The sequence below is a fragment of the Echinops telfairi genome, unplaced genomic scaffold (assembly GCF_000313985.2).
Source record: "Echinops telfairi isolate 266 unplaced genomic scaffold, ASM31398v2 ScPeMD7_443;HRSCAF=831, whole genome shotgun sequence".
NCBI lineage: Eukaryota > Metazoa > Chordata > Mammalia > Afrosoricida > Tenrecidae > Echinops > Echinops telfairi.
Window position 1 is genome coordinate 13971029 of NW_022104341.1, and position 25692 is coordinate 13996720.

At 35.7% G+C, this 25692-nt stretch overlaps 1 protein-coding gene across 1 annotated transcript in view; it reads left to right on the plus strand.

The window, feature by feature from the left end:
• Positions 1–25692, plus strand: part of COL11A1 (collagen type XI alpha 1 chain) — a 227649-nt gene that overhangs the window by 142493 nt on the left and 59464 nt on the right. The window contains exons 38-44 of the mRNA XM_004699558.2: positions 222–311; positions 568–621; positions 14897–15004; positions 20493–20600; positions 21123–21176; positions 23448–23501; positions 24000–24107. Of these exons, the coding sequence (XP_004699615.1) occupies positions 222–311; positions 568–621; positions 14897–15004; positions 20493–20600; positions 21123–21176; positions 23448–23501; positions 24000–24107 (576 nt within the window). The remainder of the gene's footprint in view (positions 1–221; positions 312–567; positions 622–14896; positions 15005–20492; positions 20601–21122; positions 21177–23447; positions 23502–23999; positions 24108–25692) is intronic.

The following is a 25692-nucleotide window of genomic DNA, read 5'->3' on the forward strand; positions in this document are numbered from 1 at the left end:
TACAGTTTCAGAAACCCTGTATTGCGTTTTAATAATTAGGAATCAACTCGATGGGGGTGAGTTTGGTTTGAGTTTTAGATGAAGACTGTGGTGACTATTTTAATAGGTACGATATTCCATGCAATATTCTCATCATGTACTGAGATTTGGACTTCACATCTGGTAGATTTATTTGTAAAACGTGTAGAATTGACCTCACTTGATGGATGCCTATTCTCTAGGGCGACCCAGGTCCGCAAGGCATCTCAGGGAAAGATGGACCAGCAGGACTACGTGGTTTCCCTGGTGAAAGAGGGCTTCCTGGGGCTCAGGTAAGTACAATCAATTTACACATAAAAACATTCTCAATGGAATCAATTTTATCAGATTCTAACTACAGAATAATGTATTCATAATTTTAAAAAGCATACACATACCTTTGGTTATTACAATATACATAGCAGTATGTAATTGTGTCTAAGAACACTTTCTGGCATCTTCAATTATACAATTCCTTCTATTTACAATTAATTTCCATAGATTCATCTTCTTCCTTTCCCTCTCTCTCTCCTTCTCCACCTCCCCTAGGGTGCAGCGGGTCTGAAAGGAGGGGAAGGTCCTCAGGGCCCACCAGGTCCAATTGTAAGTACGAGGATAAGAAAGAGCCCTGCTCTCCACGCTAGAAAATGATGTCCTTTCTTTCATTACAAACATGCTGTGTGCCCACAATAGGTGGAAGAGAAAATAAACAATGTCAATCAAATCAGCCAATGCCCAGTTTCTACTAATTGCATGCACTAATGAGTGTAGAAACAGAAGGGTTCAGACAAATGGAAATATTTGCTTCACTGCTGCTGTTAGGAGGTAAAAGAGGCTTTCTTGTCTCTTACACTACCCTAGGAAATAAATCATAATTATGAGTAACGGAAACTCATAGTTACAGAAGACCTGGAGAGTTTAAATTATAATTTTTAATGCGTACTAACTGAATCCATTAATCTCTATCATTTGAAAATTAATCATGGAAAATATTTTATTTCATACATATTCCATTCTATCATTATTTAATATTTAACAGGCTTAATTTATCTGATTCTTAGTTCTTTATATTTGAGTGACTTAAACATTTAGTGACCTAAAACATTTTCCTAAGTTTGGAGGGCATACAAGTGCTTCCAAATGTTTGTGGAAAAATTGAATGAAAAGATGATGAAATATTTCCACCAACTCCTTTAAGGCCCCCTCGTATATCCATTGAATAGATCATCCAGGTGGCTTTATTAAATCGATATAAACATACTAAATAACTGGTAGAGGAGTACATTTTTGTGTGAAATTTTATTTTTTTGTATATCAATCTCTCAGTAAGTACTTCCTAGAATCTTCATTTTCCTCACAGACCCACTTCTGTTGAATTTAGCAAACTCAATTATTTTGTGGCCTGTCTTTATTCAGATCCTGTAAGGGGTAAAAATTGCCCCAAATCCTCTCTCAGCTTCCGCACACAGCATGTTTAATTTAATCATATTAATTCTGCTTACAAAATGTTACTCTCATTTAATCTGGTTTTTTTTTTCCTTTCCACTACCAATTTTGTTAACAAATTTGCCCTTAGGACACTTAAAATAGGCTTGTGCATTGGGTCACTCTGAATCAGAACCGACTAGATGGCAATGACAATAACAAAAACAGAAAACAGCTATTAAACAGAACTGCATACATGAAAAAAATAACACTCCAGTGCTATTTATGGGGAAAAACACTTACAAAAAAGGTGGTTAAATGTATCATGCCATCTAAATATTAATTGTTTGGGGGAAAGAAGCGAATTCCGGGAAAGGATCATGCAGATGTGACCCTTGCACTCTGACCCATGAAGTATAAAAACAAACAACAACAACCGCCAGACACACTACCAACCAGTCGCTGCTGCCCTCTTCCTCCCTTGGAAGAGTGCGTGGTTTGGAGCTGTTGATCTTGCGCTTGGCCAGCCAGTGAGTAACCACTAAGCCACCAGGCCTCCTTCATGAAGTTTAAAACTATTTCAGAACACGTATGTAAAGAAAATTGTGATACATAGGGAATGAGTAAAGGATCTCTGGTGATTTAATGGGTTACATGTCAAGATTTATAGCTTCAAAACCCACTTGAGCAGTTCTGTTCTGTCCTATAGGATTGTTAGAGTTAAAATCGATGTGATGGCAAGGAGTTTAGTTGTTACTGCTGTTGTTGTTGTTGGTGGTGGTGGTGGTGGTGGTGGTGGTGTGTGTGTGTGTGTGTGTGAGGGACTAACTGGTTTTACCTCAAAGAGCAAACTTTGGGTACAGGACTAGCAAATTTTCTGTGTTTTCAAACAAGTAACCTTAAATCAGTAGTTATAATACTGTTTATGATTATAAAGTTATCGAATAGACAACTGAAGTCATTTAAAGATGTGAAGTTTTTGAAACAATTGAAATACAATAATTTCACTATTATTGTTAGATATTACCATCAGTGTGTGAAATATATACGACAGAAGGGGGGGCGAAAGAAGCGTAAAATCGCAATAGCCGGTGTGAAAATACAAAAGGAAGCCATTGAATGAGCCATGGAGAGCAGGGCAGTGCGAGTGCAGCACACAGTGGGATAGCATGGTTGTGAAGATATGGAAAGTAGGCAGTGAGGTGAGATGAAGCCCGAGTAATGACCACAGACTTGTGTTTCTGTGTGAACGAACATTTTATGATGCCTTCCATGCCTGAAATAGTTTTACCTGCTTCGGGAAAAACAATAAAAGTAACAACAGTAAGAACAAATAAAGGAACCACCCAAAGAAAAGTAAAAAATAAGACACAGCCTCTCCTCAGTCACAAAGCCTCTTAAAAGACTTTTACCCTTTCCTATCAGAAACGATCCACACAGGCTTACTGTGAGTTTATTTATTTAGATTTAGCGTCTGCTCCTGGTTCAATTAACATATCTAAATGTGAAGTCATAAAATCTCTCTCAAAGTTGATAGAGTAGGAACACTGAAAAGTAAAAACATAACCTTCATTTTGCATTTCTAAACTTAGTGCTGTGATTACTATAAAATATAGCAAACAATTTCATGACGATTACTGCTAGTCTATAATAAATGCAACACATTGAATCCATTGACAGCAATTTCACACGTTAAGTTTGATTGAACAATATTTTTATTCTAGTGAATAATATTAAACCACAAAAACTCTTGACTTTACAAATAGAAACAGTAACATAAGGCAATTAGTTCATTCTGAGTTTATATTTTATTATATTTGTTGAGGTTTAAGATGTTTTATGGGTGATTGTTATTGATAATAACAGGAAGAAATCAGTAGTGTTGGCAGCTTTGGTAAGAAAGACAAGTTCAGTTTTGCAAAATGTATCTAAAAGATGACATTAGAATGAATATTCAGTAAGTTTGTGATAGATGTAGAAATTGGATGACTAATGAGATAAAAAATAAAATTCTCCTGCAAACCTTCTCGGCTCCATCCTAGACCGATCTGAATTTGCAGGCATCTCATGGTAACTTTGGGATTTTGACTAAGTGATGGACAATACAAGAGTGAAGGTAATAAGCACAGGGAAGGATAATGATTCCTGAGCTGTTGAGATTAAGGAGAATATGAAAGTGAGGGGATCTCAAAGTAAGAGTACATGAAGATACTATGAAGAGTAAAAGAAAAAAATTATTTCTTCCTATTTGATTTTCAGAAACTAGCATGGTAGTTGTTATTTCAATAAAGGCAAGGGCATTGAGGATTAGAGGCAAGAAAGAATTTGCTGAAGTTCGTAGTCTATTTTCTGAAGGTAGAATACATACTCACGTGTTACATATGCTCAAATTAATTTCCAGATATTAAGGTCACTCACTCCCTAATCATCTACCTGATTAAGTTATTTCATTATTAATATTATTAATATTAACATTATTGCACTTTTACAACTCCTCTTGACTCCACCCTAAAGTAGAACAACTGTGAAAAGGAAGAGAGGTGAGAAAGAAGACAAGATGAGAGAGAAGGAGGCAGAGAAGGAGGTGGGAGGAAAGGACAGACAAACCTGTTGCTATGAGTAAATTTTGACTCAGTGTGATATCATGTGTGTGAATGTCTCTGCATAGTACTTTAAGTGAATTTAATATTACTGAAGTATATCTTCAGGCCTTCCTTCTACAGTGCTGCTGAGTAGATATGAACTGCCAAATTTTATGATATTTGCAAATTCCAAATCTTCTGGCCACAAAGGAATCTGTAGAGGAAAAAATATTACAGCTGTCTGTGTTCTAATGGGAATTGGTGCAAATCAGGAAAAAAAAATCCTTTAAAAAATATTTAACCTGTATGCATATTTATATTTATTTAATCAGTATGCTGAACACATATTTCAAGGAACTGTACTATATGAATGCCATATCAGGGCTAGGAGCAGACTACTTAACAGCCTGAAATATTCAGAGGACAATACTTTATTGAAAGTGAAAAAGCTGAATGAAAATGAAGACTTGAGTATTTACTAATGAAGATCAAAGACTACAGCCTTCAGTATGAATTACACCTCAACATCAACCCAAAATCCTCATACTGAATATACTGAACCTATAAGGAAATCTATGATAAGCAGAGCAAAGATTACAGTTTCCAAAGATTTCCTTGACTCCACAATCAATGCCCATGGAAACAGCAGTCAAGAAATCAAGTGACTTATATTGAGCCATTCTGTTGCTGAAGACATTTTATAATGTCAAAGGGCAAAGTCGTCGCTTTGAAGACTAAGGTGTGCCTGAACCAGCCCATGGTTTCTCACTACCCTCGTCTGCATGTAGAAGCTAGATCATGAAGGAGGAAGACAGAAAAATAACTGATGACTTTGAAATATGTTGTTGGCAACGGATAGTGCGTATATTATGGACTGCCAGAATAAAACAAATCTTTGTAGCAAGAAGTAAGTGAGAATGGTAAAAGAGTGCCTCATGGCCTTTGAACGTGTTCTTAGGAGTGACCAGCCCCTGAAGAAGGATCCCTATGAATTGGAAACAAACTGATGACAGTGAACTGTTTGAACCTTTGTTTGCTATTGATTAGAATAATGATCAAGTCACATCTTGCTTTGCGTTTATCCAGATTAGTGAAGAAATAATACATTCCTAGGAAAAAGTAATTAAAGGAAGAACAATATTTCTTACCACTGCCATTGAGTTGAGTGTTATTTCACCCTATAGAACAGATAACAGAACTGTGCCTTTGGGTTTCTGAAGCTATAAATCTTTACAGGAGCAGAAAGTCTAATCTTTTTGCTTTGGTGAGTCTGAACTTCCAACGTGATTAGCAGCAGAGCTAGTAGCCCACTATGCCCCCAGAATCACATTTAATTGGATTCACAACACATTCAGTAGAATATCATCCTACATTAATTTAAAAAAAGCTTTAGTGTATAGGATTCATTTTTGACTGCTAAGAATATTAATGGCATTTTCTGAAAGTTAGTAATTTTGAACTTCAGAAAATAGAGATGATACTTAAATTTTTTTCTGGCCTGCCTATTTATCATGTATATTTTCTCACCCTTCCTGTAGGAGCTCTGGTGACATACTGGTCATGAGTTGGGCTGCTTAACTTCAAGGTTAGCAGCTAGAAACCACCAGAGGCTCCAGGGGAGAGAGAGGAGGAGGCGTCCTACGTTCTTGAAAAGTTATTAAGAATTGCATCCTTGGAACCCACAGGAGCAGTTGTACTCTGTCCTACAGGGTTACTATGAGTCCGCATCGACTCAATGACAGTCCGCATGCAGTCAAGCATCTTTTATGTATTTCATGCAAACAGCCCTTAAATGGTTTCCTATGGAAAGTTCAAAAATAAAATATATATATTTTATTTATATATATATTCTGAAATTTTGCTAAGGTAAAATAATATACATAATAGCTCTTATGGAAGATAAATATGAAATTAGTAAATAGTAAGTGACATATTAAGTAATAAGGAACCCAATGGTGAAAAGAGTGATTTTAACATAGAAAAATTATGTTGGATTGTATCTGTAAATGAAAACCTAGCATTGGTTTTAAAGGTAGTCCTTAACATAAAGAAACATCCTCACAATTGAACAAATAAGCAACATCAATATGAATGGAAAAAAGACTGAAGATGTCAAGGATTTCATTTTACTTGGATCTACAACTAATGCATACAAGAAAATCCAGTAATTACAACTATTATTCAAATGAGTACAGCAATCACTAAGGCTAGTTTTGAAGGAATTGAAGAATGCTACCAAAACCTTTAATGTGAAGTTGCTCAAACATACATTCAAGTTGTACAATTATTGTCCACTGGAATATAAAAGTTGGAAACAAAGAAGGAAAAACAGAGGTTGAAATATATGACCTTGGTGATAGAAATGAAGCTTGAGACCACATGATAGAATTTTTTAAAACTAACGATTTCTTCATCAGAAAAACTTTTTTTTCAACACAGATGGCCACTCTAAATGTGGACTTCAGACAGAGTACATAGAAATCAAGTTGACTACATTTGTGGAAAGAGATAATGGAGAAGCTCAATATTAGCATCTAAAATCAGATGAGGGGTTGATTGTGGAACAATCAATTGCTTACATGTAAGTTCAGGTTGAAACTGAAGAAAATTAGAACAAGTGCCTAGGAGCCAAAACACAACCTTGAGTCTATCCCACATGAAGTTTAAGACCATCTCAAGAGCAGATTAAGCTCATTGAACATTAATTACAGATAATCAGATGGCTGTGCAATGACATGAAGAATACTGTACACAGAGAAAGAAAAGGGTCATTTCAAAGGTAGGAGAAAAAGAGATGATCAAAGTGGCTTTCTAAAGAGATTTGGAAACTTACTCTTAATTGCAGATACCTAACGGAAGAGAAATACATGAAATCAAAGAGCTGAACAGAAAATCTCAAAGGGCAACTTGAGAAAACATAGAGAATATTATAATGAAATGAACAAAGACCAAGAGCAAGAAAACTAAAAGGGAAGAACATGATCAGCGCATCTTAAACTGAAGAAAAAAAATCAAGTTTTCAGTCACAGTATTGAATGAGTCTATGGGAAATATGTAGAACAATGCAAGGAGCATCAAAATAAGATGGAGCGAATACCCAGAGTCACAATACCTAAAAGAATTAAGGTAGTCTATATTTAGCCATTTAAAGAGGGAGCCTAAAGTCAAGAACCAACGGCACTGAAAGAAGATGGCCAAGAGGCACTGAAGGCATTAGCAAAAAACAACACTCCAGGAATACCAGAATACTAATTCATATGTTTCAATTAGCTGATGATGTATTGGAAGCACTCATTCATCTGTGCCAAGACAGCTACTTAGCTAGCTTACTGGAAGATATTTGTACCCATTTGTACCCATTGTACACATTTGTACCCATTCCAAAGAAAGGTGTCCCCACGGAATGTACAAATTAGAGAACAATATCATGACATCACATGCAAGTGAAATTTTGCTGAAGACCATCTAACAAACGTTGCAACAGTTCATCGACAGGGAACTGTGAGAAATTAAGGCTGGATTCAGGAGAGGAGTAGGATGTCAGCTGGATCTTGGGTGATAGAAGAGACTACCAAGATGCTTACTTATGTTTCATTGACTATGCAAGGACATTTGTTTCTATAGATTATAACAAACTATTGGTAGCCTCTGTGGACTACCAGAGCACTTCATTCTTCTCAAGCGTAACCTATTCAGGAATAAAAATGCATTTGTGCAAACAGAACTGCGTGGTTTAAAAGCAAGAAAAATTGTTTCATGAATGTATCTTTGTATCATACTTATTCCATCTGTATGTTGAGCAAATAGAGAAGTTGGACTCTATGAAGAAGAATGCAGCATCAGGATTGAAGGACAGCATATTAACAGCTTTCAATATGCAGATGATATGACCTTGCTTTCTGAAAGTGAGGCAGACTTGAAGCACTTGCTGGTTATCATAAAGAATTATGGGCTTCAATATGAATTGGAACTCAATGTAAAGAACATTCAAATCCTCACGACCACACCAATTGGCAATATCATGATCATGGAGAAAAAAGTTGAAGTCACCCAGGATTTCTTCTTGCTTGGCTTCACAATAAATGCTCATGGAACAGAGGTCAAGAAATCAAGAAGGGGCATTGTGTTTGGTAAATCCCAGACCTCTTTAAAGTGTTGAAAGCCAGGCTCTTACTTTGAGGACTAACGTGTTCCTAGCACAAGCAATGGTATTTTCAATTGCTTCATATGCATATGAATGTTTCACATTGAATAAGAAGGACCACAGAAGAGTTGATACCTTTGAATTGTGTTGGCAAAGAATATTGAAAGTTCTATGGACTTCCAAAGAACCAACAAATCTGCCTTTTGAGAAGCTCAGCCAGAAAGCTCCTTTAGGCAAATATGGTGAGACTTCATGTCACATACTTGCCAGATGTTATCTCCTTATTTTTCAATGGCCTCTTATGAATTTGAAAGTTGGACAATGAATAAGGAAGATTTAAAAAAGAATGAATGTATTTGAGTTATAGTGTTGACCAGTATATTTCATGGCCTTCCATAATAACAACTCTGACGTGGAATTACAGCCAGACTGGTCCTCAGAGGCAAGAATAGTGAGATTTAGTCTCACATCATTTTGATATGTCATCAGATGGGATGAGTTCAGGCAAAGCTTATCATGCCTGGTAGAGTTGGCAAGTGAAGGAAAAGCTTTGGGATTCACCAGTGGCTGCAACAAGAGGTTTCAAAACATAACAACACGTCAAACCTGGCTATCAACAATGGGGCAGCATTGGGCATTATTTTATTCTGTTGTACATAGGGTTGTTCGGAGCTTGAACTGAGCGGAAGACACTCCTTGAAGCACTCCACTCTCATAGTCGTTTTAGCAAGGAGTGAAATCTCAAGGTTATCATTCTCTAAACGTTTACAACTAGAAGGGAGTGTATGTTGGGAACATTTTGTAGTGTTCCCACTTAGAGACAAACACAATCACCCAAGGGGATGCTCTGCCTCTGAGCTTTTCAAGCCCTAGCTAAAATTGTATTCATGATGATTTCCTAAGAACTGGTGATCGATGTCAATCTAAACACAGGCATTTTGTGGGCTCTCAAAGTGAATGACATGCCGCAAACACACAGAAGGCAAAAGGCACCAAGGGAGTTAACAGCAGGCGAGCAATGAGGTAGCATTTTTTCCTTCCATACTGGGCATACACTGAGAAATATTTTGTGGTACTTTATACAATCCATATATATAGATATATCATACAAGCAGGTTCTCAGTTTGCATTGACTGCCACATTTACATTTACGTAATCAGGAGTATTCACACACAGACGCCTCAGAAATGAGGGTTGGCGATCTGTCCCTGAAAGATCACAGCCTTACAAGCCCTTGGTGGGCAGTTGTAGCCTGCACACTATGGGTTGCCGGGGTTAGTCACTGTTTGTAGTTCTGGGGATCGTTAAAACAAAAACAAAAACAAAAGGACAAGCAACAGCCCTGTTTCTCTAGAGATGTTCATAATCTATTTAGCATATATTTAAACCCAAACCTATTCATTTTAGTTTAGGGATAATTATAAAGTCTTCTGTTCGTCGCTCTAAAAAAAACTATCCAATAATGCAGTAATATTGATCACTATAATATTTTACTCATTATGGGAAAAATCTGCATCTGAAATGTGAATTTTTCCAGCGTATGTAAATGCACTATACGTTTTGTATTTTTAACCAATTTTACAACAAGATAATAGTTTCACTATATTTTTTGTTACATGTTTGAATGCATTCCTCTCTTAATATAGAGTAGAATTTTATTTATTGTGTTTATTTGCTTTTTTTGTGTGGAAATTGTCAATAATTCATGTGGAATTAGGATTCAGATAGTTTATACTTTAAAAAAAGACAGGAATATTTAAATGATATTTACAAGTTTGTTTACTCATTTACTTAGTAAGTACCATCAGATATTTTCTCTTTTCATTTCAAGAAGCAAAACATACAATTATTCAAGAGTGTGCTGTTATTAAAATATTCAAGCTTATAGAATATTCAAAATAATTAATGGGAAAATTATGGTTGTACTTTAGGGAAAATTATACATCAAATAATTATCTTCTTGTTTTTATCCATTGTTTCAAAACTTATGAGTGTTGACAGCATCATGAGAAATATTTCAGGATAGGAAAATAATGTTTTATTATTAATTTTAATTCAGGCTACACAAAAGAGATTGTAGTCCGAAATGTAATTATGTGAATGCTCCTAGGGAAATTAAAATATTTTATAGTTCTCATATAAAAATATAAAATCTATAAACTACACATGTTGCCATAGATTCAAACCAAAAGAATTTTTCCTATTGGGAATACATTAAACTAATTACTTGAGTTATCTTGTTTAGTTTAAACTATTGTAGAGTAAAACTGTGTTTTTTCATGCAACATATCAATCACAGTGCATCAATTGAAGGGAATATGTGAGGAGACTTCCAGGGGCTCATAAAAAAATGGAATTAAAAGGTAAAGAAATTTTCCATTAAGTTTTAAAAATACGCTACGGAGAATTCTTGTTCAACTGGTGCTTTTTGCAAATTATGAAACTTTCTGTTGACTTCAGATGTATACCTTATGCCCGTCTGCATTAAATGATTACATGTAGAATGATTTAGGTCTAACTGTAGATCTATTAAATGATATTTAATATCACTGTGCTTGCATACTTTATTAAAAATGAAAAAAATGAATATTTATAATTTCACTATGATCTTAAATATATGATCACTTTATTTATGTAATGAAATATATGCAATGTGCTTTGGGCCTCTAATGAAGAGATCTGGAAATCATTTGCAAACATAATTCAGTCTGCCAAATATTATTTTAATTTATTCAGAGCATACTTATTGATAATCTACAGCATTAGAATAGACACTTTGGAAACATTTTGATATATCATGATTCTCATTCTCAGATTATTAGAATACTTTTGTTACACCCATAGATGACCTAAGGTTAAAGAAAGGCTGGAATTTGAATGGTGCATGAAAAATCCCCAAAATTTCAAAATCAGAAGATGAATGTGACTAAATATTCCAATGTAAAGAGAGTGTGAAAGTGATGGTGAGAATTAGGTAGGCATATTGTTAGAGGAAAAGTGAGAAATATAATATTCTATGAAAAGTAATGATCACGTTCAGCTACTAATGCTAAAATAAGGTAAAATTGTGCATCCATATCTTGTTTCTGGGAAAGGAAAGCATGAATATATCTTCAAAAGATGCGTAGACATTTGTCTCCATGAGAAAGAAATCTTGAAAATTAGAGGTATAACTTTATGAAAAGTCCCTTAGTGTATCAATAGGTATAATCTGTGGAATCAATATTAAAAACAATTATGTGTTGTTGGGTTATTGTTGAATAAATACAAAGATAAACAAATACACAAGAAAACTGTTTGAGTACATTTTACATAGTTTACATGAACTAATGGATAATGGAGAATGAATATTTGGACCTAGGAGATAAAACCAAAACCAAAAAATGTTTACTAATTTATGAAATACTCAGTTTTGATGGAAATCAACAAAATTCCTGTAGTGAATTAAGTCACATTAGCTAAAGCCTGAGCATTCAAGCCCTTATCTAGAAAAATGCAAATCATATGGGGTTAAAGTACCTCCATTATCTGAACTACTTAGCATAGCAATTGTTAAGGTTTGGGCTCAATGCTTGCAAAATTGTAAGCACTCTAATTGTGTTAGACAGGGTTCTCTAGAGAAACAAAACCAGGAATCACAAAGGAATACAACAGTTAATTAGTCTACATGGCAGTACAGAAGACTCAGTTCAACTCACTTCTGTGAAGCAGTTAATATACTAGAAGTCCTTCAACTCAGGGCCACTGAGTTCGAGGGCAAGGAAGTAGAGCTGAGTCTTCCTTAGAGCAGTGCAAGCTGCCCAGCCAAAGGCATCAAACAGCAGGTGGGTCGCCAACAGTCAGCCAGATGATAGGATCCTACAGTCCCCAGCTCAAGTGATGTATACTCCAGCAGTGTGGCTAAGTAGGACGTGAAGGAGCCTCAAATTTTAATGACATGGTCCACAGGGTAGCTTGCAAGTTGAGGCAGAGAGGTAGCTAAGGCAGCCTCACACTGCTCCAATCACCAGAGAGCAAGAGTGAGAAAGGCAGTGCTCGCCAAGCCATTTATCTCTTTGCCCTCCAATCAAACTGCAACCTTATTGATCCGGCATGTTCTCTTTGGTCAGGCTGGCACAATAAACGTACCTATCACACTAATATAAAAATCATGTGTTAGACTAGGTTCTGTAGAGAATCAAAACCAGGGATGTTTATAGATGGAGGATAGATAGAAATTTCTATCAGGAAAACGGTTCACACAATTGTAGAAGCAGGTAAATTCGATCTGATTCCAAGTTAGTGGGTCAGATGTTAAGTTGGAGGTCTCTCCTGACTCATGTAGCTTCAAGGGCTGATGAACCCAAGATTCGTAGAATACCACAGGTTGGTGGCTGCAGAGGCTGGTGAAGCCAAGGTCAGCAGGGCAGATGTCAGGCTGCTGACGACTTCAGGATTGCCAGATGTGAACAAGTCACATGCAGGAACTTGATTAAGCAAAAGGCAAGCAAGTGTTCCCACAGTGTCTACTTGCTTAGAAAGTACAATATACCCTAGACGAAAGTTCCTTACAGTTTCATCAGGGCTGTGAGCTGATGAAAGGAGTTTCATTGTACCCTCATTTTACAACTCATTGAGTGCTCTCTGTAGATTACAAAATGTAATTGATTCCATCGTATTAGGTCAGATTATGAGGGGTTACTAGCCCTCAACTTCCAAACTTCTGAGAATTATAGCCTAGTCATAAATTGACATAAAACTGACTACTACAGATACCGTCCTTGTTACTTTCCCAGTGTCTGATCTACAAATATCAGTATAGCTTACCACAATATCTACTTTGGTCCATGATCTAGCTATTGGAGTTCAAATTTAAAAGGGAAATTAAAGAAAAATATGACCTGAGCACTGTAAATTGCATTGATTCTGGCATAGTTAATTATAAATAAAACACTAATATCGAAATGTATTTATATTTTGATTACTTTCTTTTCTGACATTTACAAATGGGAAGTTAAAGCAAGCACCTGCTCATAGATTATTAATTAAGGTATCTATACATCATGTTTGGTAGAGTGGAAGGTCAGTAGAAAAAACAGGAAGGTCTTTTGAAGAGATGAATTGGCATGAAGGCTGCAACAGTGTGGTTACATTGATTGCCGGGATGGTGCAGGACAAAGCAGCATGTCGTTCTGTTACAGATAGGATGGCACCAAACAACAACAATACTAATGGTGGGCGGGGGAGAAATGGACCACCTCTGGTGACCTTGTATATTACCTTCTGCTGGATATTGTCATTTTCCTTTTGCTTTCTAGGGCTACACTTCTTAAATAGAAGACATTTGGAGAACTATGCTTGCCCCTCCACACCCACTTCACACACACACACACACACACACACACACACACACACACAGTCTTTAAATTCAAAAGAAGTCTGCCTCTGTGCTATTATTACACTTGTGGTTCAAACATTTGCATGCAAATATTTTAATATTATTCAATCAAAGATTTGATGAAAAATAGGTATTTATTATCTAAATGACATGAACTGCAGTTTTCCTTTATAAGCAAAACTTTTTCTTAAGGATTTGGAATATCTGATGGGTAAAAGTTTAATATTCACACAACCTTCTTTAAATAAGAACACTTACAAAGAACACTTCATGGATTTTTAGACATCTTCTCATTGCCCCAAAATAACAATTTTGTTTGTATCAAGTTTAAGTTTCACATTTCAATTTTTCTCTAAATTATTTATCTCTTTAAAATGTAAAATAATAATAAAAAATAAGCTAAAATAGTAGTTCAGGAAGTCCTTTAAAAAAGAAAAGTGAAAGGCAAAATCACTTTTCCTTTTATATTATCTTTGTAACTTCAACTTTTATCTCTTCCATTTATTTTAATTGCTTCAAAATCCAGATAACTGGCCAACAAAAATTTTAGTCTAAGTAGCTTGTGATTTTAATCAGAAAAATAAGTCAAGAAATTAACTAGTAATTTTGCTTGCAATCCCTTTTATTAAAAGAGCATTTTAATGAAATTGAATAGATAGTGAATTTAAAGAAATTCCAAGTTAACAGCCACTGGGAGTCATTTATGTCTTCATTAGAGGAAAAACAGTAAGTGGCTTTTTGGAGAAAAAACAGTAAGTGGCTTTTTGGATAAAAAACATGGCATTGAATCATAGAAGAACAGCTTTTTCTACTTTGCGATATATTCAGCTTTCAGTGCTAATGCTAGGCAGATAATGAAAATATAGAAAATAAGGCTGAGAAGAAATGTAATTTGAAATTGTATCCCCAAAAGTAAGCTCACTCCCATCAAGTCGATTCTGACTCATAACAACCCTACAGCACAGAGTGAAACTGCCTGTGTCTTTATGGGAGTAGAGAGCCTTGTTTTCCTCCCATAAAATCATATAGGAGGTTTTTATTAGATATTTTATAAAGGATTGTAAACAACTGAACTGAAAGACAAGATGATGACATCGGAATATATTAAATGTATATATATATTTGAAATATTTTTTCTCCTGAATATCACTTCCTCATCTAAACATCTGCTTAATGGTGGGACTAAAAATGAATCTAATAGAAGATATAACTGTTCTACTTCAAGAGCTTGCAATCGCCTAAGTTACTTTTTCATTGTTTGCTAAACTGTAAGATTCCAGTGTCTAGTAAGTGACTGGTAATCAGATTTTCTTTCCATTATTAATCTTTGTTTCTTTTCCTCTGTGTCAGGGCTCACCGGGAGAACGTGGGTCAGCAGGTACAGCTGGCCCAATCGGTTTACCAGGGCGGCCGGGGCCCCAGGGCCCACCTGGTCCGGCTGGAGAAAAAGGTGCTCCCGTAAGTAGTTTCCAGAGAAAATACATTCTAGGTCTGCCCTCCACGTGCTGTTACTTTTCATTCAGGAGCAATAACTCTTCCTACCCCACTGCATTCTCGCTGCAGATGTGCCTGGCATACAAACACACCTCTTTTTATATTTATAATAGATAAAATTTCAAATTCAATGAAAGGATATGACATTTCCCCACACTTTATGAAACCCTAATATTTGTGAGGAAGTTGGATATTACCAGTGCACAAGGCTTGTGATTTTGTTCCTTTTAAAATATAAAATCGTAATTTTGATGAAAACTATACCTTGCTGCTTTATATTACAATTGTGTGACCTCTTCGCTCCTTTTGCAGTGCAACTTCATTTCTGGACATTTCCCTGCTCTGTACATGAGACCCAGTGAGGGGCTGCCCTTCTTTTGTACTCTGAGCTTTGACTTCTAGCGAGTAAAAGGAGAAACATCTGACCAATTACTTCATCTCATGGCTATAGGTTTTTAAAAATTGTATATTTAAGTGATTTTAAACTATATAGGTTTCTATTTCTTTCTCAATCTTTCCCACTTATTGCTTCTCCATTTAATTTATTTAATCATATTAATTTCAAAAAGCCTTCTTTCTCCAAAATTATTATAACATTCAGCAAATATAGGCAAGAATTGATGGTCATACTATATCAAGATGTTTAAATCAAATAATTTTATATACACATATATCTGAACATATAAAAGTACATTTAAATTTTAAATTACTTCTTTCTCATGAATATGTGTTTCATCAAATGACTTACTCTCATTGTCAAGCATTTTCATTTTTTCATCAGCGTTAATATTTGCATGTTTCCAAGTTTTAAAAGAGTTATATTTGTATAGTCCACTGCCCAGCAGAGATCAGCTAGAAGGTTTGAGTAGGGCCATGTCCTGGGTGTGTATAATTCTTTGGTGCCATAAAAAGCACCTTTAAGAAGCTGAGAAAATGTAAAGCAATATATTTCTTGCTCAGTACATTTGCTTAATATTTAATGGAGTTCTATTTTAAATATATCCTGTTTCTGAGACATTAATAATAAGAAAATGGGAGAAAAATCTTCTTTCTTTTCCTCTCACAACTTCTCCAATTATCAATTAAACTAAGAAACTAAAAGTATGCCCAAACAATGTTGTAGTATACTGGGCATTAATTAGAGGGGGGGGGGGGGGAATAAAAAGATTAGTCCCTTTCAAATAAATTTGTCCAAAATTCTAGAGTAACCCATTCTTGGCATCACGTAATAGAGAATGCATACAGAGAGAAGTAACAAAAATTGTTTTTCGTACAAAGAGAGAATATATTAATGAATTAATGAAATGTTAATGAGTACATATTAAGAAGATATACCGAATGATGGGTTTTTATGTTGATCAAACTCCTTGACTGCATGAAGAATAAAGACTATACAAATGATGAGGATAAAGACTGTAAGAAAAGCATTATACTTGATTATTAGAAGTGATTTTGATAAGAAATTATTGATGGAAGATGTTTTTAGAGCTGGGACTTGAGCCCAAGGCTTCACTTTGAAAGGCAGAGGAGGTGCCCTGCGCACCTTCTCCCTCAGGACTCGCCACAGCGGTGCTCCTTTCACGGATTGTTCCCTTCCACCAATAATTACTGAAAATAACATAGTGCTAGACACTACATGAGGTAGTGTTTTGTTTTGCTTAAGAAAGTTTCTACTCAGGTACAATAGTATAAACATGGCCAAACGTGTTGGGTGAACAAAAATAATTTTGGACAGGATTCTCTACAAAAACAATCAATTAAAAAGAGAGAAAGCATGAAGAGGGATTGTTGTACTTGAAAGAGTTAGGTCGCCTGAATATGGGGCTGGAGCAGTAGAATCCATAGGTCAGGCGATAAGCTGAGGCCCCCTGGATTCTTGCAGCTCTGGACTCTTAGGTCAGGCAATGAAGAAAACAAATGCAGAGTGAAAAGAGCGAGGTTTCTTCTAGATAATCTGTTCATATTCTGGGGGACAGAATGGAGGGCACAATACAGCCTAAGAAAATTCCTTGTCATTAGCCATTTGGTTCATTATATTTCCATAGTTTATATGCTGGGTGATAATTAAATCATGTTACATCCTGCAAACCAAGACAATCCCATTGTTCCTGTGTTCATAGTAAAACAGACCCAATTGGACCGACTAGAACGACCCCAGAGAGTCTCCAAGGCTGGAGATCTCTAGGGAAGGAGACTGCCGCATCTTTCTCCCTTAGCGTCGGGGATGGATTTTAACTGTGGGCCTTTCGGTTACTACCCAGATGCTTGCCACCAGGACATAATATTATATTACCTTAACTCTCAGAACAGCAACCTGAGTAATGGTTAGCTGTTGCTGGAACATAAAATTAACCATTATAGTACCCGCAGTCTTTAATGTAGAGGCCCCCAAATCTGATCAAAACACATACTCAAATGTTAAATGCAGCCTTTTACTTCTTTCTATATCTAAATATACAATTTGGATCTTAAATACTGTTAGCCAGCTGTGTGTTACAAAAACATGTCATTCAAGTCTGAGTTTAGGCTTACATGAAGAAAGAGAAAGAAGATGGAGCCTGCTAAGACACACCCCAGGTTCTTGTAGCCACTACGCCAACTCCTTGGGAGGGAGATGGTGGAACACCAGAGCCACACATTGTTAACTGCTCTAGACTCAGTCTCCTGGGGAAACTCATGATGAACCATGAGAGTAGAAGTAAAGTCTGCCAGGTTCTGCATTGTGTCCTGAGTTTTTGTAGATTGGTCTGCTGTGATCCATAGGGTTTGCTTGGGCTGTTTTATGGGATTAAATTACAATATCTTTATCCCTAACCTATTTTAGTCAGCTATGTTGAAAACTATTCAGCAGCATCCTGACAGCTGGGTGGTGGCTGCCCTTGAGGTTCAGAAATTGAACCTGGTTATCCCCTAAACAAAGCAAGGATCATATCACTAAACCACCACTGCCCTTATAAATACCTATATATAACAATACATGTGGCCAGTTAGGATCTCCACACTAAATCACTCATGTGGTGGGGCTGTGAGGCCTGCAAAGTATATAAGGAGAAGCAAATTCTACTACTCACCATATTAACAGATATAGCTGCAGGCAAGGTGATTTTCAAAGGAAACTACTTTATTGAGATGGCACTTAGGCAAAGAGTATGGATAGAGAGCTGTCTTAGGAAAGCACCTAGGCTGTAGACAGTTGTAGCTAAATTCACCTGAAGTACTACATTCAATACACAGTGAAAATAAGATAAAAACCCATAAATTGATTTGGCAGTAGAACTTGGAGGCATGAGAAAACAGTGGGTTTTTAAAGATTTAGTAACTTATGTGAATAGATGAATAGATATGCTGACATAAAAACTGACTACTTGTGAAAAGATGACTATTTACTATAGGGATGGATATGGAGAGCCAAGAGATACATAATGAAATAGGAATCATCCCATCTTGTAGAGTTATAAATGGAGAATCTAATTTAGACAGATGAGGAGAAGTAAATGTCAGGCGATTCCTTGTTGAATATTATGCTACTCTCATGAAGGCATATGAGATAAATTTGTCTTATTTACAAATTTATAAATTTACAAATTGTACCAAAAAAATTACCTGTTCTATTTATACAATTGTGTTAGTCTGGGTAGACTAGAGAAACAAATCCATGGACACACATATGTGTATAAGAAAGAGAGTTATGTATAAGAGCAATTGAACATTGAGAAAACATCCCAGCCCAGTTCAGATCAAGTCCATAAGTCTGATATTAGCCCATATGTCTGATATCAATCTATAAAGTCCTCTTTAGACTCACAAAGCACATGCAGTAATGTTGAATGTAGAAGATCACAGACCAGTGGGTAGAAAGTCTTTGGATCCAGTGTCATTGGAAACATCTCAGTGCTGGCAGGGGTCTCTGCATCAGGTCTCTCTGCATCAGGGTGGGTCCATGTGCCTTGTCAGCTGCTAAGTCTCCCAGGGTGTGAACAGAGTCTCCCATCTCCAAGGAGGAAATACCAGATTTCCCAGAATTCTCAGGAGAAGGCCCTCCCCACACAGAAGCCTCATTGGCTATGTTCTGATTGACAGACTAGACTCCACCCCTACATTCTTAATCCTCAAATTAACAAATGATTATATATGTACCACAACTATCAAGAAAATTTGGCAAATGAAATAATATATCTGAATTTTATTTTGTCTCAAACTAAGGCACTTCACTGTAAATGGCACATCTATAATCTTAGGAGTTTAGATAAGTTCGAGATGAGATGCTATTTAGTTTAAATGAAATAAAAGATCTCCAGAGCGACATCAAGAATATGTTTATATGATAAATATTGCCCACTGTGTAAACCAGCAAGCAATAACTCAGAGTTAGCAAGTTGACTATGTTTTGTTATTTTTGCCATCATTAATTATTTAAATATCACAACAAATGATGTTTAGTTTGTTACTTTGGGACACGGGCCTTCGAGATGCCACAGAATACTTATAGACTTTAATACCTTATGTTAAAATGAGATAATATTCAAAGACTCATCAAATAAATGTACAAATACAACACTGGTTAGTTGTATTAGGAATGGGAATATGATGAGAATTGCATGAGAATGGGAACCTACCCTAGTCTCTCCTTGGAAAGGACACATTGATCTTGATACTAAAAGATGATGAGAAGAAGTAAATCTCTGAAAGGTCTTCATCGAAGCATTCCATCCAAAGCACAGCAGGTTATCCCACCACCTTCCTGGAAGGAGCACAACACCCAGCTGTGACACTGGGATAAAAATCTTTGAAGGGCAAGAAAGCAGGAAGCAAAATAAGGTGACCCTAGATATGACTGGACAGGTGTTAGGAGCCCTGTCTTGTCAAGCAAATCAACGTGTTGGTCTTGATTTTAGTAGTAATGGTAAAGAAGTGTATCAACCTCAGAAGAGTCCTAATATTATCTGATGCATCTTCTGTTTTCAGTGTGTTCAATGGGAAGAAAATAAGAGTAAAAGTGGAAAAGGCAAATTCCAGACAAAAAATACTAGTATTTTGAAATAAGTTTACAGTGATATGGATTCAATTAATTGGACATAGTCAAGAGATAATTCATAGATACAAAAGAAAAAGAAGCCACTGAGGTGATGAAGTTGAGTACGGTGATGCAAACGTAGGACCCACAGATTTGTAGTTCCCCTGATGATGCAGAGAGTGGGAGAACCAGGAGTGCCATCCAGCATCCCATCTTGTCCGAAGCCTATGAAGTCATGATGCCAGAGAATATAGACTGTTACCTGAGTGGCCATTTCCTGCTGCAATGTATTTCTTCTTTGGGAACACTGTAAACAATGTCCTTGGTGAACATGAAGTCAGTGTAAAAATGCATATGAGTTGTAGCTGTACTGAAGATTATAACCAATGGCTAATTTATGGGTTTCTTATATGAAATTAACCTTTTGTTGCTATATAGGGAGAAAAAGGTCCTCAAGGCCCAGCTGGGAGAGATGGAGTCCAAGGTCCTGTAGGCCTCCCTGGTCCCGCAGGTCCTGCTGGCTCCCCTGGGGAGGATGGAGATAAGGTTGGTGTTTTCATTTGTATTAGTACATTCCGAAAAAAAAATATTTTAAGAATTATTAATTTAACATTTTTATCTTTAGATTATATTCCAGCTCAAAGTACACTTTGTGCAAATGTTTCATAAAGATTAATATGTTCCTGGTTTTATATTTGAAGTTGAGACTTAGGGTGCTATGTAAACAAGAAAATGAAGGTAAAGAACAAAAAATGTGTCAGCTTGATGACTTACTTTTTAAAACATATTGTTTCCAATAAGAAAGACAAAATGAAAAGAATCTATCACATATATATTTTGACTTTACAAAATATTATGCATTAGTATACTAATAATAAGCCACACTTTAACATTTGGAAAACAAAAAACCATTATTGATGAATATGTAATAAGATTTCTGCAAACATAATGTACTCTTATTGTGATTAGTTTATAGTGGAGATATTTAAACCAAAGAATAATTGAAGAAAGGCAATGACAAGTGTGATGGATTAGAGATGAAGTTTAACTCAAATCGTTCCATTACAGGGTGAAATTGGTGAACCAGGGCAGAAAGGCAGCAAGGGTGACAAAGGAGAAAGTGTGAGTGTTTCGTTTCCTCTCCAAGAATCATTCTTAACTTTTAATACTGCTTACTGTTTATCATGGATCATTTTCCATGGTATTATTTACTTACCTACCCTAAGATTTTAGCAATACTATAATTCTGGGATCTAATAAAATTGGACAGATGAATATGATACTAAGTCGGCAAATCCTCCTGCAGTCTACCTTCTTTATGAAAAATGAAAACGTTCTGGTGGCCAGGGTGTAAACAGTTGACAGATAAACGGAATGATTGCTGGCTCCATCCACCAGCTACTGCATGGAAACAACGCGACGGTCTAAGTCTGCAAGAAAACAGCCTTGACGATCTACGGGCAGCTTCACTTTACCCTCTAAGGTCACTTTGGGTCAGAATTACTTCTTGGCAATGGAGTTTTTGTTTTCAGTAATAACACAGAGTTCGCAGTACGCACCTAAAACTTGTTGAAGAACCCCAAAACGTTGTATCTATATGTGTTACTCTAAGTTAAAACTGAAAAAAAATAATATTTTGATCGATTAATTGAAAATTAACTGAAATATTACCATAATATCTTCAATGAAAAATATCTATATTTTCCCCAAGCAAAAATATTTAGGTAGAGAAGTGGAAGTATTTTCTTTTTGGGGTGTCTAGGTACATAGAAGGAAATAGATTCTTATAACTGCTTCTGAAGTCCATCTGTTGTGATATCATGTTTTAGGTAAAATGCACTAAGAAAATCTGAACTTACTCAGATATGCAGTGCTAAAGGGAGGAGTATTTTGAATATCTTTTCAGATAATTGTAAATGTTCTTTTCTACATCAAAACTTGGTGAGTGACAGTTTTTCTTAAGAGTCGATTATAAAATGGAATCTGAAACCAAAACAATGAACCTTTTGTGTTCTTATATGAAACATCCAAGGCCTTTATAGCACTTTGAATGTATATTTATATTTATATTTAATGTTGTATCATCTTTATCAAAAATTCTATAAATTTTAGAATCTTTGAAACTCATCATGGAAATGCAGTTTTCCAAATATTAAAATTTTGCTTCAAAATTTTATTGCCTGCTAAGATACTGTAATTTCTGTTCTATGAATTCTCAGACTTCCAAGAACAACAAACATGCAAACAAACAAAAACTCACTGCCATTGTTGCGAACTCCTAACAAGCCCGTGGGAACGGGTAGAACTGCCCCTGTGCATGCCCAAGGTCATAGGTAACTCTTCACAGGAGTAGAAAGCCCCTCATTCTCTTGTGGAGCGGCTGATGATTTTGAACTGCTGACCTGTGGTTAGCAACTCAATGCATAATTTCAGTAAAATTCCTGCCACATATTCAAGTCCTAATAATCACATGTAAGCGAAGCAGACATTTCCTTGTTGAGAGTTCATAAGGGTGAAGAATGCCATCCATGGTGTTACAGTTTGCTGCCGTCACCATGCTTTTCCCTAAGGTACCCAGGCTTCATTCACCACTGCGCTTGCCTCATTAGTGCAAATAGCCATATAGTGGGGAAATTGTCTCAGTACTATGAAAAGGAAGTTTGTCCTAGAGGACAGCTGGAAAGGGCCTCAGATACCCAGGGACCACACTTTCCTACCTTTACCTCTGAGCACTCTTTTTAATATGTTGAATTATAATAAAGAACAACATAGACCATTGACTGATTTGCCTGTAGAGCCTGAATTTCCTGAAATACCTCATCAATTACTGATGTAATAATTTAAGGCAATTGAGAAGAAAAATGTATGCATCTAAGAACCATAATGCCTATTAAAACTTTGACTTAAAACTAAAACATGCTGTATTCAATATATAACACTGAGTTTAATAGGAAAATTTTCCTTCCTGACTATATTGTTAGTATAGAATCCTCATCATCTTTATGTGCATAAAGATTCTGATGTTCATATGAATTTTTAGGCATTCTTTTCCATGTATATTTGTTTCATTAAAGAAATATAATATTTTGAGATGTTTCAAATCAGAATCTCCAACTTGATTTACAGTAATACACAAACCATTTTTTGAATAACAAATATTAGAGATAAAAGTGCTTTTAATAAATGTCAATTTAAAAGTGATTCCAAATATGCAATTGCGAGCAAAATAAATAATGTTTGACAGCGCTAGATGCTGTATATTACTGAATAATCTTTTCTTTTTAAAAGGAATTTTGGCTATTTAATGATGGTTATCAGACAAATGCTCTGCTTTATGTAGAGGAGATTTTCTGGCGTCAGTTTTAACTTTACTGATGTTTTGTCTCTCAACAGGGTCCTCCTGGTCCCCCAGGTCTTCAGGGTCCTGTTGGTGCCCCTGGAATAGCTGTGAGTGTTTCCATTTTCTTCAGAACATCTAAATCCATGCTACTCCCTCATTAAATTTATGAACTATCACCTGACCAGATAACATTTTTTTTACTGAATTGCTTGTTCCTACATGTTTAACATTTATCAAATTTGTCACCTAATACAGTTAGCTAAGCTGATTCCTATTAATACAAAACAAAACCACACAAAAATATACCAAAATCCCACATTGTAATGTCATTTGAAAATAGATAATACCCAATTGAGAACTTATTTACTGTATAATGAATTATAAATATTATATCTTTATTAGGCAATTTTTCTGCCCTTAGCATATGTGATAAAAATCAAAATACCCTTATTCTATAAATAGAGAACGTAAGTAAGACTTCCAACCTGCGGCAAATAATGGGATTTACTTTGTCCTTGTTCTCACATAGCTTTAAAAATGGCTAGCTTATAACTTGTGTCATAAATGATTCTTCGGGTGTGTGATCATTTTGTTGCATTTTATAGGGAGGTGATGGTGAGCCAGGTCCGAGGGGACAACAGGGAATGTTTGGACAAAAGGGTGATGAAGGTGCAAGAGGTTTCCCTGGACCTCCGGGTCCCATCGGCCTTCAGGTAAGCTGCTGCCTGCCTCATAGACTTTGTCGTCTTAAACTGGTTCTCTGATGGATGTGAAAATATAAAAGCAGCTTCTCTCTACATAGGAATCAGGGTACAATGGTTAACATGATGATTGCTTTTGTTAAATATAAAATTGAATTTCAACCTTATTTTACTTAAATGTAAAATTGAAATCCAAGGGATTTCAACAATTGTTATTTTTCTGAAAATATATTAAAGCTAGTTTCTATTTCTGGAATATATATAATCCCAACAGATTTTACACTTGTTTGTATGTTCATTCTACTTGTTCCATAAATTATATACAATCCTCATTAACTATAAAATAGTAGTGTTAAAGAAAGTAAAAAGAAGAAATTTTTTCATAGATCTAATAATAGGAAATGAATAATTAGGATCACTAACCTATTGAAATATTTAAAGAAATAGCTACATGCTAAGCACAGCTGAAAGTAGAAAATATTAAGCAGTAGTATTAATAAGCAATACATTAAGAATACATTGAACTTTAAAGTTGTTTGTTGTTTTAACATTATCTGACTACAAAAAATTTAAGCTTTCCCTTTGCCTGCCCCTGCAACAAAATCTATTTCAGTACAAACCGAATATAAATGGGGTGTTATAAAATAGGGTGTTTGTATTTATTATTTAAAATATGAGAATGCTCGTTACTTCTTTATGATTAAATTACACAATGACTCAAAATTTAACTTGTTTCAGTACTATGACAGAAATTCTTCAGTTAATTTACTAATTTCAAATCATTTTAGTTAAACATGCCAGTGTTTTTCAAAGATGATTATACATAAATCACAAAAATGTTAGCTTATTTGGGGAAAACCTAAATAATTCTGCACAAAATCTCTTTAAAGTACACATTAATGGCTTAACTCCAGTATTTTAAGGAATGCCATATTAAAGAGAGGCTGTAAGCTCAAACCTTTTATTTAAATATATCTTTCAACGCCATTCATAAAGATAAAAACCATCATTGTAGAAATCACCTTGTCTATATTTTGAGATTTTTTTCCAGCCTTTTAAAAACTTGATATTTATTGGTTTTTACGTAAATAGGAGAAACCTCGCTTTCTCCTTCTACTTATTTATTTTATTTTTATACATCTAATGATCTTTTCATAGAGACCTTTTGGGACTGAGAACAACTGCTCTTTTAAACTCCTTAGGCAGTTGAGGAGCAACTGGTAGGTTAGGGGTTAATGTAGGGTCGCTATGGGCCAGTATCAACTTGGTGGCAATGGGTTTGTTGGGTTAGTAAATCTGTAAAGACCCCTGGGCCTGGTGTCTTCATGGCTGCACAGTGGGCTGTTAAACACAAGGTGGAAAGTTTAAAAAGAGAGAGGAGATTGTCGGCACCAGTAAGGATTTGCAGTCTTGAACCCCTGAGGAGCAGGCGACTCTTTCTTACAGTTTCATCATGAATTATAACGGACTCAGTAGCAGTGTATTTTGGGGGGAGTGATCCCCCAACCATTTTATTCAGAGCTACTACAGATAACGTAGTTCCATAGCACAATTACATCAGGCAGTATTGTGCAATTGCAACCACCATCAGGTTACA